The 13,739-nt window shown below is 27.7% G+C and overlaps 2 protein-coding genes across 2 annotated transcripts; both read left to right on the top strand.

Annotated features, from left to right (window-relative positions):
- Window positions 1-2,694: 2,694 nt before the first annotated feature.
- On the top strand, window positions 2,695-6,327 carry LOC113373725. Its single transcript, XM_026614003.1, has 10 exons — window positions 2,695-2,823; window positions 3,180-3,222; window positions 3,506-3,703; window positions 4,229-4,352; window positions 4,449-4,588; window positions 4,642-4,735; window positions 4,968-5,115; window positions 5,752-5,805; window positions 5,918-6,100; window positions 6,215-6,327. Exons 1-10 carry the CDS (start codon window positions 2,736-2,738, stop codon window positions 6,325-6,327), a joined length of 1,185 nt encoding a protein of 394 aa, XP_026469788.1. The 5' UTR covers window positions 2,695-2,735.
- Window positions 6,328-7,603: 1,276 nt separating this feature from the next.
- Window positions 7,604-10,403, top strand: LOC113373724 (ADP-ribosylation factor GTPase-activating protein 1-like). Its single transcript, XM_026614002.1, is given in 10 exon segments — window positions 7,604-7,807; window positions 8,206-8,286; window positions 8,288-8,374; window positions 8,465-8,578; window positions 8,702-8,825; window positions 8,828-8,923; window positions 9,117-9,229; window positions 9,351-9,473; window positions 9,831-10,045; window positions 10,199-10,403. Coding segments are annotated over 10 exon segments (1,218 nt in total). The 5' UTR covers window positions 7,604-7,747.
- Window positions 10,404-13,739: the final 3,336 nt, after the last annotated feature.

The raw sequence follows: 13,739 nt of genomic DNA, 5'->3' as shown, positions 1-13,739 counted from the left end.
CTCCGGACCTCATACGAAAGGAGCCTTATAATAGGCAGGTGGGGATTTAGTTTAGAAACTAACTTAGGAAATGATGTATGTAGTCTTTATCGCGACTCTGGACCACATACGACAGGAACCATATAGGCGGGCGGCGGCGGATGTAGTTTGCACTAAAGGTTGTGCAACCCTTTGGAAACATTGCATGCTGTCGTTACAAAGACGCAATCATTTTTTTAATGAATCAGTCCTCTGAGGTAATCAATCGAGTCGGAAGTACAGAATTAGTGTATAGTGGTGCGTGTGTTGTTCCATGGGCGAAGAACACACAATCCAGAAAAAGTGAGGCTTCTCCGATTGTATGCGATCCCCTTTGTCATCACGCCGTATCATACACATCTATAATTTCAAGCTTTTTCAATCAACCAAAACAATAGTATATCAGAATTTAGACTTAAGACATGACTACAAAAATACAGTCATATCTTCGCATCTACGACGAACACAACTATAGATAACATTAAATAAATTAATAAGTATAGATTCTGTTTCATTCGTGTAGTTAGTTACGCACCCTACAGATAATTACCGGTTTTTATTAAAAGTCAGTTTGGGGTGCCAAGGTAAACCCTGTATATTGGTAAACGCAATGCTAAGATGTACCAAGTAGCAGTCATTGCACCCCAAAAAGGGTTCCTTCAACCTTTTTAATCCACCACAATCTCCTAGCAGTCCTGGTGCTTCCAGTCGCGGTGAGAAATTAATTCTGCAACCCTGAAATGAAAAGTGACTTGAAAGAAATGAAATAGACAATAACTTGTAAATACTATGTGGTAGCCTACTCGTATTTATTCCAGTGCTCTGGTACATCATATCGGTACACATGTTCTCCTGTTCGTTGTAGTACTCAACCCCCTGGTATCTTTAGTCGAGGCCCATTTACACTAAAATAAATGTCAATTTTGTTATTTTTTTACATAATTTAGTGTTTTGTATCATCTTACCTTTTTTTGTTTTAACTTCAAACAGTACGTCTTCAACATTTCTCCGTTTAGGAGACTTATTGTGCAATCACAAAAAATTTAAATGATTTAATTCAAACATATTCATTGCATTGCAGCAGAAAAATCAGTCAAAATAAAAACAAGTAATTTATTTAACAAAGTTTATAGGTTTTTAGACGAGTTATTTACATCCATGCTACTAATAAAATAATTCCAAAAAATTAAACATTGTACAAATAATACTAATTATAAATTAAAGTGTATGGGGTTGCGTTGCTTCTGGGAAAAACATCGCAAGGACCCATACACCGATTGAAAAAAAATAATTTATTAACGAAACGCGAATTACTAGAACCTGCCGTGGGGGGTAGGCGACAGGAACACATTTAAACGCGGAAATCGTTTTAAACGATATTAAAATTACGAACAAGTCCTCGCACGAACAAAACAAAAATTAAAATGTGGACGCAAATAACTCAAAATTATAATTTAACAAAATTATAAAAAATAATTAAAAATTGTCAATGTGATAGAATAAAAAAAAATTCATGCACAATAAATCCTTGCAATCCGCCACTGCGCAAAACACTGTATGAAATCTGAAACAAAACAAATGTAGTCAATCGTAAATATTTGAAACATAAGGTTTATATTGAAATTTAATATTATTTGATTATATTTAAATTTAATTATCTAAAGATTGCATTAAATTATTTATGCTAACTTGAAGGCTAAAATTCACAACATTCAAATAAACACGTGTTTATTGTTGTTATTTATTTTACCTTAGTACTAAGGCGACACTTCAGCACAAATATATTGAATTAGAAAATGTAACGCAAATCGTTTAATATTAAAGAGACGAATTTTTACTTCAATTTATTTACATTCTTATAATCATAATTCAACAGAAAATCAAGTCAAATCGAATCAACCAAAACAAGTTCTATGACACGTATTTGAAACTGAATGCACGAAATGATTACATAATACATAAATATTTTTTAAAAGACTTACCACTGCCTAGTGTTCACCGAGAGGTCCAAATACAGAATGATTTTAGTTGTTATTGCGAACCTCTTTTATTGGGGTCAAAAAGGGACAAAACTATGAATTGTTACCAGATGATACTAAAATTCAAAAATTGTTATCTAATTGAATAGTTTCGGGTTCGGAACCATAGAGGGTGCAATAAAAAAAGGTTATTGTACCTCACAATCAGTCATAATTCAACCTTCGTGACGGATGGTCGAAATTATTACTGCTAATATTTGCAACTAGTTCTGTTTGATTCATATATTTGATTTGATTGTGAAGTAAGTTGTGAGTAAGAAAATTCGAAAATGTCCATATTAAGGACCGCCCATATATATATATATATATATATATATATATATATATATATATATATATATATATATATAAGGTGTATGAATATTACCAAAAATATATTCAGTTACTGTACTGTGTAATTACTAATGTAATTACTATTCGTGCGTGTCAAGTGTTCATTTATAAGTTTTCTGAAATGATTTTTATTGTATTTTTGTCTGAAAAGCTTCATTGTTAATATTATATCTTCCATCCACACGCTATTATCAACAAATAATTCACTATACCATTATCTATCCACAAGAAATCATTAAGAAAATACAGAAATATAGGATGATATGTAAACCCTATGTTCACTTTCACATCACATTTAATACATAACAATTAAAATAATATATATTATTTTAATATACTTATAATATGGCAATTCAAACATTCATAAAAAAGGAATTTGTTTCTAATGTCTTTAATTATATGGTGCATACGCTTTCTGCAATATCGAGCCACGGTAAGTAATAAAGAATTAATTTAAAATAATATTTGTTACATACTAAGAATAATAATAATAATTATTATTATAGACTATTATTTAAATATTCACGTATTTACTAAATTTTGTTAGTACTAATATAAATATTATGAATGTATAAATTTGCATATGAAAATCAAATTTATATTTTTTTTTTAGGTCTGGCTACCAAAGTTTATTTATTCATCACAATTATATCACGTCGAATGATTATTATGAATTAGCTTAACATATAATTAATAAACCTGATACATTTGATAGATTTATATCTCTTATATATGATTAAAAAAATGTTATATATTATTATTTTAATAATAGATCTTATAATTTTACAGGTATTATCCATATTGTTAAGCCTGGTCGCCATCCGTCCGAAAAGTAAGTGTAGAAGCTTGTGATCAGCAATTTTGTATTTTTTTAAATAATTTTATATAAATGATATAAAACAGAAAAAACAGAATATTCTTGAGATTGATTGATTGAATTTGTATATTATCTATTTTTAAAAATGATTAATTTGAACCATATTTAACATCGAGGCTTACTTTTGAAAAGTTACAAGTATACTTTGTATATATAATACCTTCTCTGGTCAAAATAAGTATTATTATTATACTTATGGAAATATATGTATATATGTCAATAAAATATTTTTGTGTAGTATTATATGGTTTATAACCTGCATATTCTCTGTGTGGATGACGATGCACGTTGCAAAGCACTTCTGGAGTCGCCTTGAGGAACGCCCAACTATTACTTCCGTGGAACGAGATAGATTTGAATGGAACACAACTTTTCCAACAATTACATTATGTCCTCATTGGAATGTTAATCAGACTGCTATGGAAATATTTGCCAGGTGATTTAGTTTTCATATTATAATTTATTATTATATATTATTTATTATTTATAATTATATTATTATTTTTCCGAACTAAAGACCGTTCGTATCATAGATAAATAAGTATAAATGTTCCTATAGAGCAGTTCTTCAATATATGTACACCCAACCATACTTATCTATAACTAGTTTTTGAGCTGTTTGAGCTCAAAGTATCCTCAAATATAATTTCAGTGAGTTTTAAAATATTGTTATTCTTAATGATCAAATTATATTTATTTACATTTCTTTAGATCAATAAGGAGGCTTTTAATTCAGAGTATTCAAATAAAATCAAGAAATATCAACAATAACTAATAAATGCATGCGCGGATTCTATGATTTTTATTTAGTGCACATATATTGTAGTCATGAAGTAATTGAAGAAACAATATTATTTTATATGAATTATATTTGAAATTTATTTTCGCAGGAAACATACACATTTTTATTAATATTTATCAATATGCCAATATTTATTGTTATATTTTTTGCAATTTTCAGGCAATATTCTATAAATAACACATCAGGACTACAAAATTTCTTACGAAAACTCATTCAATTTGATAACAGAAAACATTTTGATATTCCTGAATATGATGAACTTCCCAGTCATTTATATCTAGAGGTAAAATATTTCAATAATATCTTTACCTTCGAGAAATGGAAATTAAAATTAAGTTTTATAAGAAATTTATTACAATTGATATTTTATAATTTTTAGGCATTAAAACAAATAATCAGTGATGTGAAAGCGCCAGCAACGACTGGTGAAGGCATCGTTTTAAGAAAATCTCGTGTCAGCGGAACTGTAGGAATATGTTATGCATTTAATAGTGAAATTGCTCATAAATTAGATAAAAGGTAAAAAATTATGCATATTATCATAAGCAACATGTTAAAGTTTTCTTTTCTAGGAATATCGATATAGATTTACCGGACATTATGAAGGTGCACGCCCTTGATAACGATGCATTTGCTCAAATTCTGGAAATGGAAGCTGGCTATGATGTAGGTATTTATCTGGGTAATTGAAAATTTTCATGAAGTATTATTTTTTAAATTGGTGGTTTATTAGCATTGTTAAGAAAAATGCTGTAAAAAAATTGTGTTTAAGAAGTATGTATCATTACAACAGCTTTCGGAAGAAATTACTGTAATCTCAATTTTTTTTTTTGAATTTTACGTTTGATTAAATTGTATATGTACAAGCAATTACTTTATTTTTGTGAAAATATTTTAGATTTACGCCCATAGTCCTTACGAAATTGCAGCAAAAAATGGTGCCATAAAATGTCCAGTATTGAATTCGTGCTTTCTTCAATTTAAAGCAATTTCGCTCGTTTGTGCAGAAGGAGTAAAAAACTATCTATTGAACAACGGAAATGCAGGTAGATATAAAATATTATTAAATTTTTTGTCGATAATAAAACATATTTTTGAAAGTACTCGCGCCCGAAGAAAAATAAATTTCTTTTGTTTCTTGAGAACTTAAAGCATCAACTGTATCATATGTATGATGACCATAGGTTCCAGATTGGTCGGGACAGTCCCGGATTTACATTACCTTATTTCCCTGACTTTTTAAAAAACAAGTTGATCCTGGATTCAGACTTTCTATTCCGGATTCAATTTTATTGTTATTTTTTTACGCCAAGTCTCAAGCTTCTGTCCCGGATTAAAAAAGAAGTCACCTTAGTTATATGACAAAACTTGATGTAAAACGTTTGTTAAGTAATAATAATTGTCAATTCAAATTATGTTAAAAGGTCTTGTTTAAACAATTTTATCATAGGTTGGCAGATGAACCAGAAATTGGATACCACTGGCCTATATACACCCATGATATTTGCAAAATGGAGGCAGAAGCTCGAGAAAGTCTAAAGCTGTGCGGTTGCATTAATTTTTTTATACCCCCATTGGGTATGTATTATTATAGTAATATAGGCATAAATATTGGCCATAAAAAATATTTATTATTACCAATATTTTGGTATATTTATGCAAGGCATAACGTTTTGTTTTAGAAGGGGAAAAAATTTGTAACGTGTCAGGGATGAGATGTCTATATAATAATGCAGGTGAGCTCAAACATATATATATAAGTCAGAATAAAGTTAGGATCAAGCTAGGATCGAGCTGACTCTATTATCATGTTAAAAATATATGATTTTAATAAATATACTTTTCTAGCACGTCTACACGACATAACTCAAAATACATTGTGCTTGCCAAACTGCGAGAATACCTACTACACATTTCATAGTGTGCAGAGGGTGTCTTGGTTTCAAGGATCAAATTTGCGATGGGAACTCCAAAGTTCACCACGTGTTCGTTTTAAGCGGAATGTGATATTTGACAAAGGTGATATGTTAGGTATGTTTAAATTTTTATATATAACTATATTTGTGTGAATATATTTGTGTTTGAGATCAAATTAACTTTCAAAGAATATGTATCATATATTCTTTTTTTTATAAGTATTTTTAGGAAGTACGATTGGATTGTTCCTCGGGTGTAGCATGTTGACGTTAGTTGAAATAGTTTTCTATGGAACATTGCAAATAATATGGCGAGCAAAATGCAAATTTCAATACACTTAATGCAATCATTTTATTGTCTTAGATCTTGTAAAATAATTGTGAAATGAAAAAATATTAAATTATTAAATATTATCACTATTATTATATATACTATACATATATATATATATATATATATATATTATATATAATGTATATAAAAATATATTTACATGGCGTATCTATTAAATAGTCATTTAGGCACATATGATTTTCGGATACTAGGGATCAAAATAAGATACTTTGCCGAAGAAACCATATCTCTAAAATGAATTCAGATGCCCCGTGAGTGCCCCACTTAATATATATATATATATATATATATATATATATACAATTAATAAAATATATGCCTTGCATATCATTGTTAACTTATTTCATATATGTGATTTGTAATAAATGCGGACAATTATTAACTGGGTCATATGGAATACTACAGAAGCCTTATCTCGAAAGTTACGAATATATCCGTTCTCTTCAAAATAATTTTTAATTCTCATAATTAATTACAATTGCATTACAATAACAAATTAATCTTCCATTGCTGTCAAGTTCTGTGATATATGGCAACTATATCTGTATAATATTTTGTACTATATAATATTTTTTCATTTTTTCTGATGACCACAAGTCGAAGTCGAAAAGTATCAAATAATAAATATTCTGAAAAATTATTTTTTTGCTTCATAATACTTTTGATTTTATACGTAATCATTATAAGCAGAATGGGCCAATCTAAAGATATAGACTGATGGTCTGTATAAGATATCAAATGTAGCATCTACTCATTGATAACCGAAAGGTTATCAAAATTTAGTCGGTTTATATAGCTGGAAGCAAGCTTTTATCCGATACTAAATAAATTCTCTATGCAATGATATTTGAATAATTCAACTGAATATAATTCAAAAAGACAAGAAACAAAAAATTAGACAGCTGAATCTCAATTCTTATAAGATTAACCAGCGATTATTTACACGTATCGCGAAGTTCATGCAACTTCACATAAAATAAGGTAGTTCTTGTAAAAGATATAAATAGTTCTTGTATAAATTGTCTATTTTGTTTCGACCGTTTGCTCCTTTTCGACGAAACGGCTAATTCGTTTCGTCGAAATCCGTTAACGGGCAAAAAACGTTTAACGAAAACTGTTCGTTAACGCAACGCCCATCATTAATGTCAGATTGACAGAGTAAACAAACCAATCTATACTTATGAGAACAATGCTCTTCTCTCTTCTTTTATCTATGGAACAAATGTATATCTATGGGATCATGCTACACAATTATTAAGATAATGACGTTTAGCAAGCTCCCAAAGTGAACACGTCTACAATTAAATATGTATTATAAATATTATTTCATCTTAGTTCAGTAATAGAGCTTACTGTTACTTATCTAATTAGTCCAATTTTTTAACGATCTGTATTTTATAAATAAAAATGGCAAGCCCTAGAACTAGACGAGTTCTTCAAGAATTAAGACCTCATGATGAAAATACAGTGAGTGGTGGTCATTATTTCTTTTTAATAAATTGTGATTTTTAAAACGTAAATTGTGACAAGAAGTATTTGTAATAGTGGACCTATATATCATATGTAAAGTTAGTTTTAATATACTTTTTGATGAACTTTGCGCTACATATGTTATCCGACCCAAGTTCGACCGTCGGTTTAGCACAATAAATAATAATGAGTTTAGAATAATCATATAATTTGTAAATGAAAGATATATATTGCTGCCTTTGATTTATATTCTGAAATCAAAAATTTTTCATTCATCTTTTCTTACATATGTTAATAAACATGTCAAGTTTTAATAGCACATCTGTGTTACTAGTGTTTAGTGTAAATAACAATATTTATCCAAATATATTTAATTATTTATTTTATTTTAATAGAAATGTTTTGAATGCCAAATGCATAATCCTCAATGGGTCTCCGTAACTTATGGCATTTGGATTTGCCTAGAATGTTCAGGAAAAACACAGGAGTCTCGGAGTTCATTTATCATTTGTACGATCTGTCACAATGGACAAGTGGAAAGATATAGAACTAGAGAAAATGAAGGTAAATAGTTCAAATATTAATAATCATCATATATATTGTGTATATATATATATATATATATATATTGTATTTATGTATGCATATTTTAAGGTGGGAGGCAATAAAAAAGCAAGAGAATTTTTTGAATCCCAAGATGATTGGGATGACTCTATGACCATCAATCAGAAATATAACACTAAAGCTGCTGCCCTTTATAAAGATAAGGTACAATGAAAAATATTAATAAATTCTATAATATTTGTTATTGATATACTATAATGGAAAGTATTATAAGTAAGGAGTATGATAGAACTTTATTAAACATTTATTTTATAATTTACTATGTAGATAAATTGTTTAGCTGAGGGTAAGGATTGGGATATATCTAAATCATCGGCTCAAATAAATAGAACACAGTCACATGGCAGTCCCACTAGGAAAAGTAGAAGTGCAATTCAACTTCAACATTCCAAGGTGGAAATAGTTATCAAAACATAAATTCTCAAGAATTTTTAGAACAAAAGCAAGCATTTTTTGCAAATAAGCAAGCAGAGAATGCTCAAGATCAGCGTAAGTAAAATTACATTTTAAATTTAATAATTATTAACATCAGATTTCACACTGAATCATCTTTACTGTAAAGCATATTCATATATTGTTATCCATTTTTTCAATATTCATATTTTTATTAATGCTCCTCAATTTTTTTCTGAATCAAATTTATAATCAACTTTGAATTCAAAATATATTTATGATTTTAGAGATTTGCCACCCAACCAAGGTGGACGTTATTCTGGTTTCGGATATACTGCAAATCCGCCACCTAAATCCCAATCTAATGAGCTTCTTGATAATACAATTTCTTCACTAGCATCTGTGAGTATAATAAAATTATAAGTTAAATTTAAATTGTATAAATTAAATGCAATGTAATTATTTTAGAAAAGAAATATTTTATATGAAATATTTGAGTTTTATCATTTTTTTTATATTTTAGGGATGGTCATTATTTTCTGTGAGTGCATCCAAATTAGCAAGCAAAGCGACAGAGAGTGCCATTAAACTTGGAGGGATTGCTACCCAAAAAGTTTCAGATATTTCATCTGTTGTGGGAGAGAAGGTGAGGAAGTATTCGAGCAAATCTACTGTCTAAGAACTAAAGAAGAAGATACACTCTAATGTATAACTAGATACAATTGACAATATTAAATTTTTTTCTAATTGAAGTAAATATTTACTGCATTAACTTGTCAATCTGAAGAAATAAGATCAGCATTTGAAAGACAACTGAACTAGAATTAGTACCAGTATTATTTTTAACCATTTTGATTCAAATAAACAAAGGTTTATTGCATTATATGTTACTATCATCATACAGATGGTTTGTTGTTGTTAATGGATTTTATTTTTTTTTTTTTCTTATTATTTTGACCATAATTCTACTTTTTCTATAATATATTTTTGTTTTATTTTCAAGGTGACTGATATAACTAAGAAGAGTTGGAGCAATTTAAATGGAGACAACTTTTTAGGCAGTCAGTCCAGTTTAGCAGGTACAAGTAATAGTCGATCAGATCCATATTCTAATAATTTTAATACTGCTGCAGAAGGTGGATATCAAAGATCATGCTCCAATTACACAATTAGTAAATCAGAACCTCAGGATGAGTGGGGTTGGCAAGAATCTAACAGGTATTAATAATTTGTGTGCACATTGTTCATATATTATGAATATTTACCACTTGATATATGATTATACTGATCACAAAGAAACAATTAGGATGTAGCCTTATTTATAATGTATATTTTTTCCTATTGTTGTATAAATAAAAGTTTTTATTTCAGAACTGCATCTGTTCCTAATGCAAATTCATGGAAAGACTGGGAGCAACAACCAGAAAGCAAGAATAATGACCAAGATGAAAGAACTAAATTTAAAAATCATTCTGCAAGTACACGACAAAAAGTAGATCAAGCATCTGATGTTAAACTTGTCAATTTGGATGAATTAGATGTTCGTTCCATCAAACCAAAACCTATCAAAATGTAACAAAGCGTGAAGATGATGAAGCTTGGGAATTACTGAATAGTTGAATAGAACTATTAAAATTATAATGAAAAATCTTATGGCAAATGATATTTGAGAACATTGTTAACTCATCGCAGTTAATTCAATAAATTAATTCAATATATTAATGCTGAATTTTTATTTTAATCAATTAACATTTTTAATCATAGATTTTTATTTCAAAACTTATGAGTAAATTCATATATTGCACACAAATTGTAGAAATGTTTACATTAATTTTTTTTTTTTAATTTTTATTTATATATATATACATATATTATATATATATATATATATATACATTATTTTCATATCTCAGTCAGGCAGAGGTGCCTGGTATGAGAGATTACGAAAAACAGTTTTCATATAATATATACTCGTACAACATACAATTTCTAGAAGCATCATATTCTAAGCATTCATTCATCATTTTGCTATATATTTATCTGGTAACTTTATATACAAGAAAATTTGTAAAAATATATTCCAACAGATCAATTAATTTTAAAGAAAATATTAACAATTAAATTTTGACTTTTTCAAGTGCCGGCGGCCATCTTGCAAACATCAATTATCATTTGTCAAAGAGATTTTTGTGAAGAAACGTGTTCTCGCGTTAATTAACAGTTATTAATTAAATACTTATGTCGATTTAATTAATTTATGCATGAAATCGTCTAATTAATTTAGTAGAATAATCTGAAATAAAAATATATCGTAAAATGTTCATAAAGCAGCAAAAAACTGGTATGTGTTGAAATGCTTCAGTGTACCTTGAATAGTCATAATTCTCTTTCAGGGCCCCATTTGGATTAAATTTTATAATCATACATTTTATTTACAGCTAATGTATCCTTTATTTATATATATATGTAGTTACCAAATTTATAATTTATGTGTATACTTTTGTAGGTTATACTTAAGCATTTCCAACTCATCTATAATCAAATTTTATGTTCACAAAAGTCTCTAATGTGTAAATCGTGTATTGAATGATATGTAAATACTATAATCGGACAATTACAACGTGTCAAATAGACTTATAAAAGAAAAAGTTAAGTATGTTTTGAAAGTGGTTATTTTGTGTCGAGTGCTGAAGATTTCTGGCAGATGCTCCAGATGTGGCTTACATATTGGTTTTGTGATCTAGCAGATGATGCAGAGGACTTTTATCAATGTAAGTGCAAAGCATGTTTTACACAAAGAGAGCCAAAGAATATGTTTCTGGAATTATATGCAGGCTTTTATTTTACAACATGTATTGCACCAATATTGTTTTAAATGAATTTAACATGTAATTATATGTTTGAATTTGACATGTTTAAAAATCTTTAATCTTTGTTGTTTGAGATATAATGGAAAAAAGAAAAGTTATGACATATAATTTATTTTTTGAAGAAGATTTACTATTATTGATTATTATTTACATGCAAGTGTTTAGGCTTGCAATAATAATTTTTATTATTCCTAATGTAATTATAGCCTGTTTTCAATATTGTTTCAACCGTAATCTCAATTTTTCTAACTAATTTTTTGCTTTTCTAAAATATTATATAAAGTAAAGCCTGTATATATTTTAGAGAAATATTTTCAGCCTTGTGCATTACTAATATTTTATATACATATTCTGCTAAATATATGTTTTCAATATTGTTTCAACCGTAATCTCAACTTGCCAAATTTTTATTTGATTTTAAGCAGCCTGTATATATTGTAGTGAAGTATTTTCAGGCTTTGCATTACAAATATTTTATATACATAGTTCATGTATGGTTTATATATGACTCAACATCATTTTTTAATCTGTTGCTATAATTTAATTTGTTGCTTTTTCAATTCTAGTAATGCATAAAATACACTTCATCTTTTGTTTATTTATCATCGACTATTATATGATTGAGAAATTTTAAATTTATTTAGCAGAGATATGTGTAAAAGTTATCGAATATCACTTGCAAAAGACTTAAGTATGTTTTAGATAATTCAATTATTAGAATCATTTTGTTTGATTAGCCAGTGATACTCGATAAACAAGAAAATGACTTTATCCAATTCATTATGGGGAAAACATCTTGATTCAATTTTGCTTTTTATTTGAGCAATTGCAATTATATGATTTATTATTCATTTCTTAAATCGATATGATAGAAAAGTACTTTTGCATTGAAATTCAATTGTTTTTCATAATAATTCTAAAAATAATGGCTGTTGATTTTAGATGTTCTAGACCTTGTGTTATATATCACAATTTTGTAAGTTATTAGGTAACTATTTGAATATTTTATTGAACTAATGCATTGATTATTAATTTGTTGAGGCACTTTTCGAACGCTGAGATAAATTGTTGTACTTTTGCTACACAGAACTTTAGTTCTGAAGAGTCATCCGTTTATCAGTTAGCATTGCAACAGCAAAAATATCTTAAGTGCCAAGAGTTCTTTTTTTAATTTTACAAAAGGAAAGTTACTTTATTTCAAAATTATTTTACAAATAAAGAATTTCAGATTACATTTCTAGTATCAAGAATCATATGTTTTCCCTGTAGCGATATTGACTGCATGTGTACATTCTTATTTATGATTGTTGGTTTTGATCAAATTATTTCAAATACTCAATACGACTTACCAAATTGAGAATTAAACGCAGCTTTTAAAAGTTTTTAACTGTACTTTTAATTTAAATTTATTCAATTATTTTGCTGCATTGCTAAATGATAGATTTTTATTCCTATATTCTTAAAAACGATTTTGATCAAGACATGCAATCAAAGTTACAAAGAGTTGACTTGAATGAATAGACAAAATATAATTTTGTTAACAAGTTTATTATTTTATTCAAGTTGTAAAAATTATTTAACTCGATTTCTAAAGGATAACAATGAGCTTTTAACAGTTTTGAATTTTTTAATTTTCAAGTTCTTGAACATTTTTTAATAATTCATTTTATAAGTTTTTTTGAATTTCTTTATAGCTTCTCCAATAATTTGTATATTATTCAAGTCAACTACATTTGTTTCTGTCTCGATTAATTGTAAAGGTTTCACATGTTTTATCAAGTCGTATAAACAATTTTGATTCGATTAATATCATTTCATTTCATCGATTAATTAAATAATTTTCTCGAAAAATTTTTTTTCTAAGTCCAAATTTTCTGATTATAATTCTTTCAAATAATTTTTTTTTTCTAAGTCCTTTCAGATATTTTTTGTTTTCTAAGTCCAAATTTTCTGATTATAATTCTTTCGAATATATTTTTTTTTTTTCTAAGTTCTTTCAGATAATTTTTTTTTTAAGTCCAAATTTTCTGAAACCTTTTCAA

Source organism: Ctenocephalides felis, unplaced genomic scaffold (genome assembly GCF_003426905.1).
Source record: "Ctenocephalides felis isolate EL2017-DRISC unplaced genomic scaffold, ASM342690v1 CF-g0.4_SCAFFOLD_01604, whole genome shotgun sequence".
In the NCBI taxonomy this organism is placed as follows: domain Eukaryota; kingdom Metazoa; phylum Arthropoda; class Insecta; order Siphonaptera; family Pulicidae; genus Ctenocephalides; species Ctenocephalides felis.
This window is presented reverse-complemented; position numbering and strand designations above follow the sequence as displayed.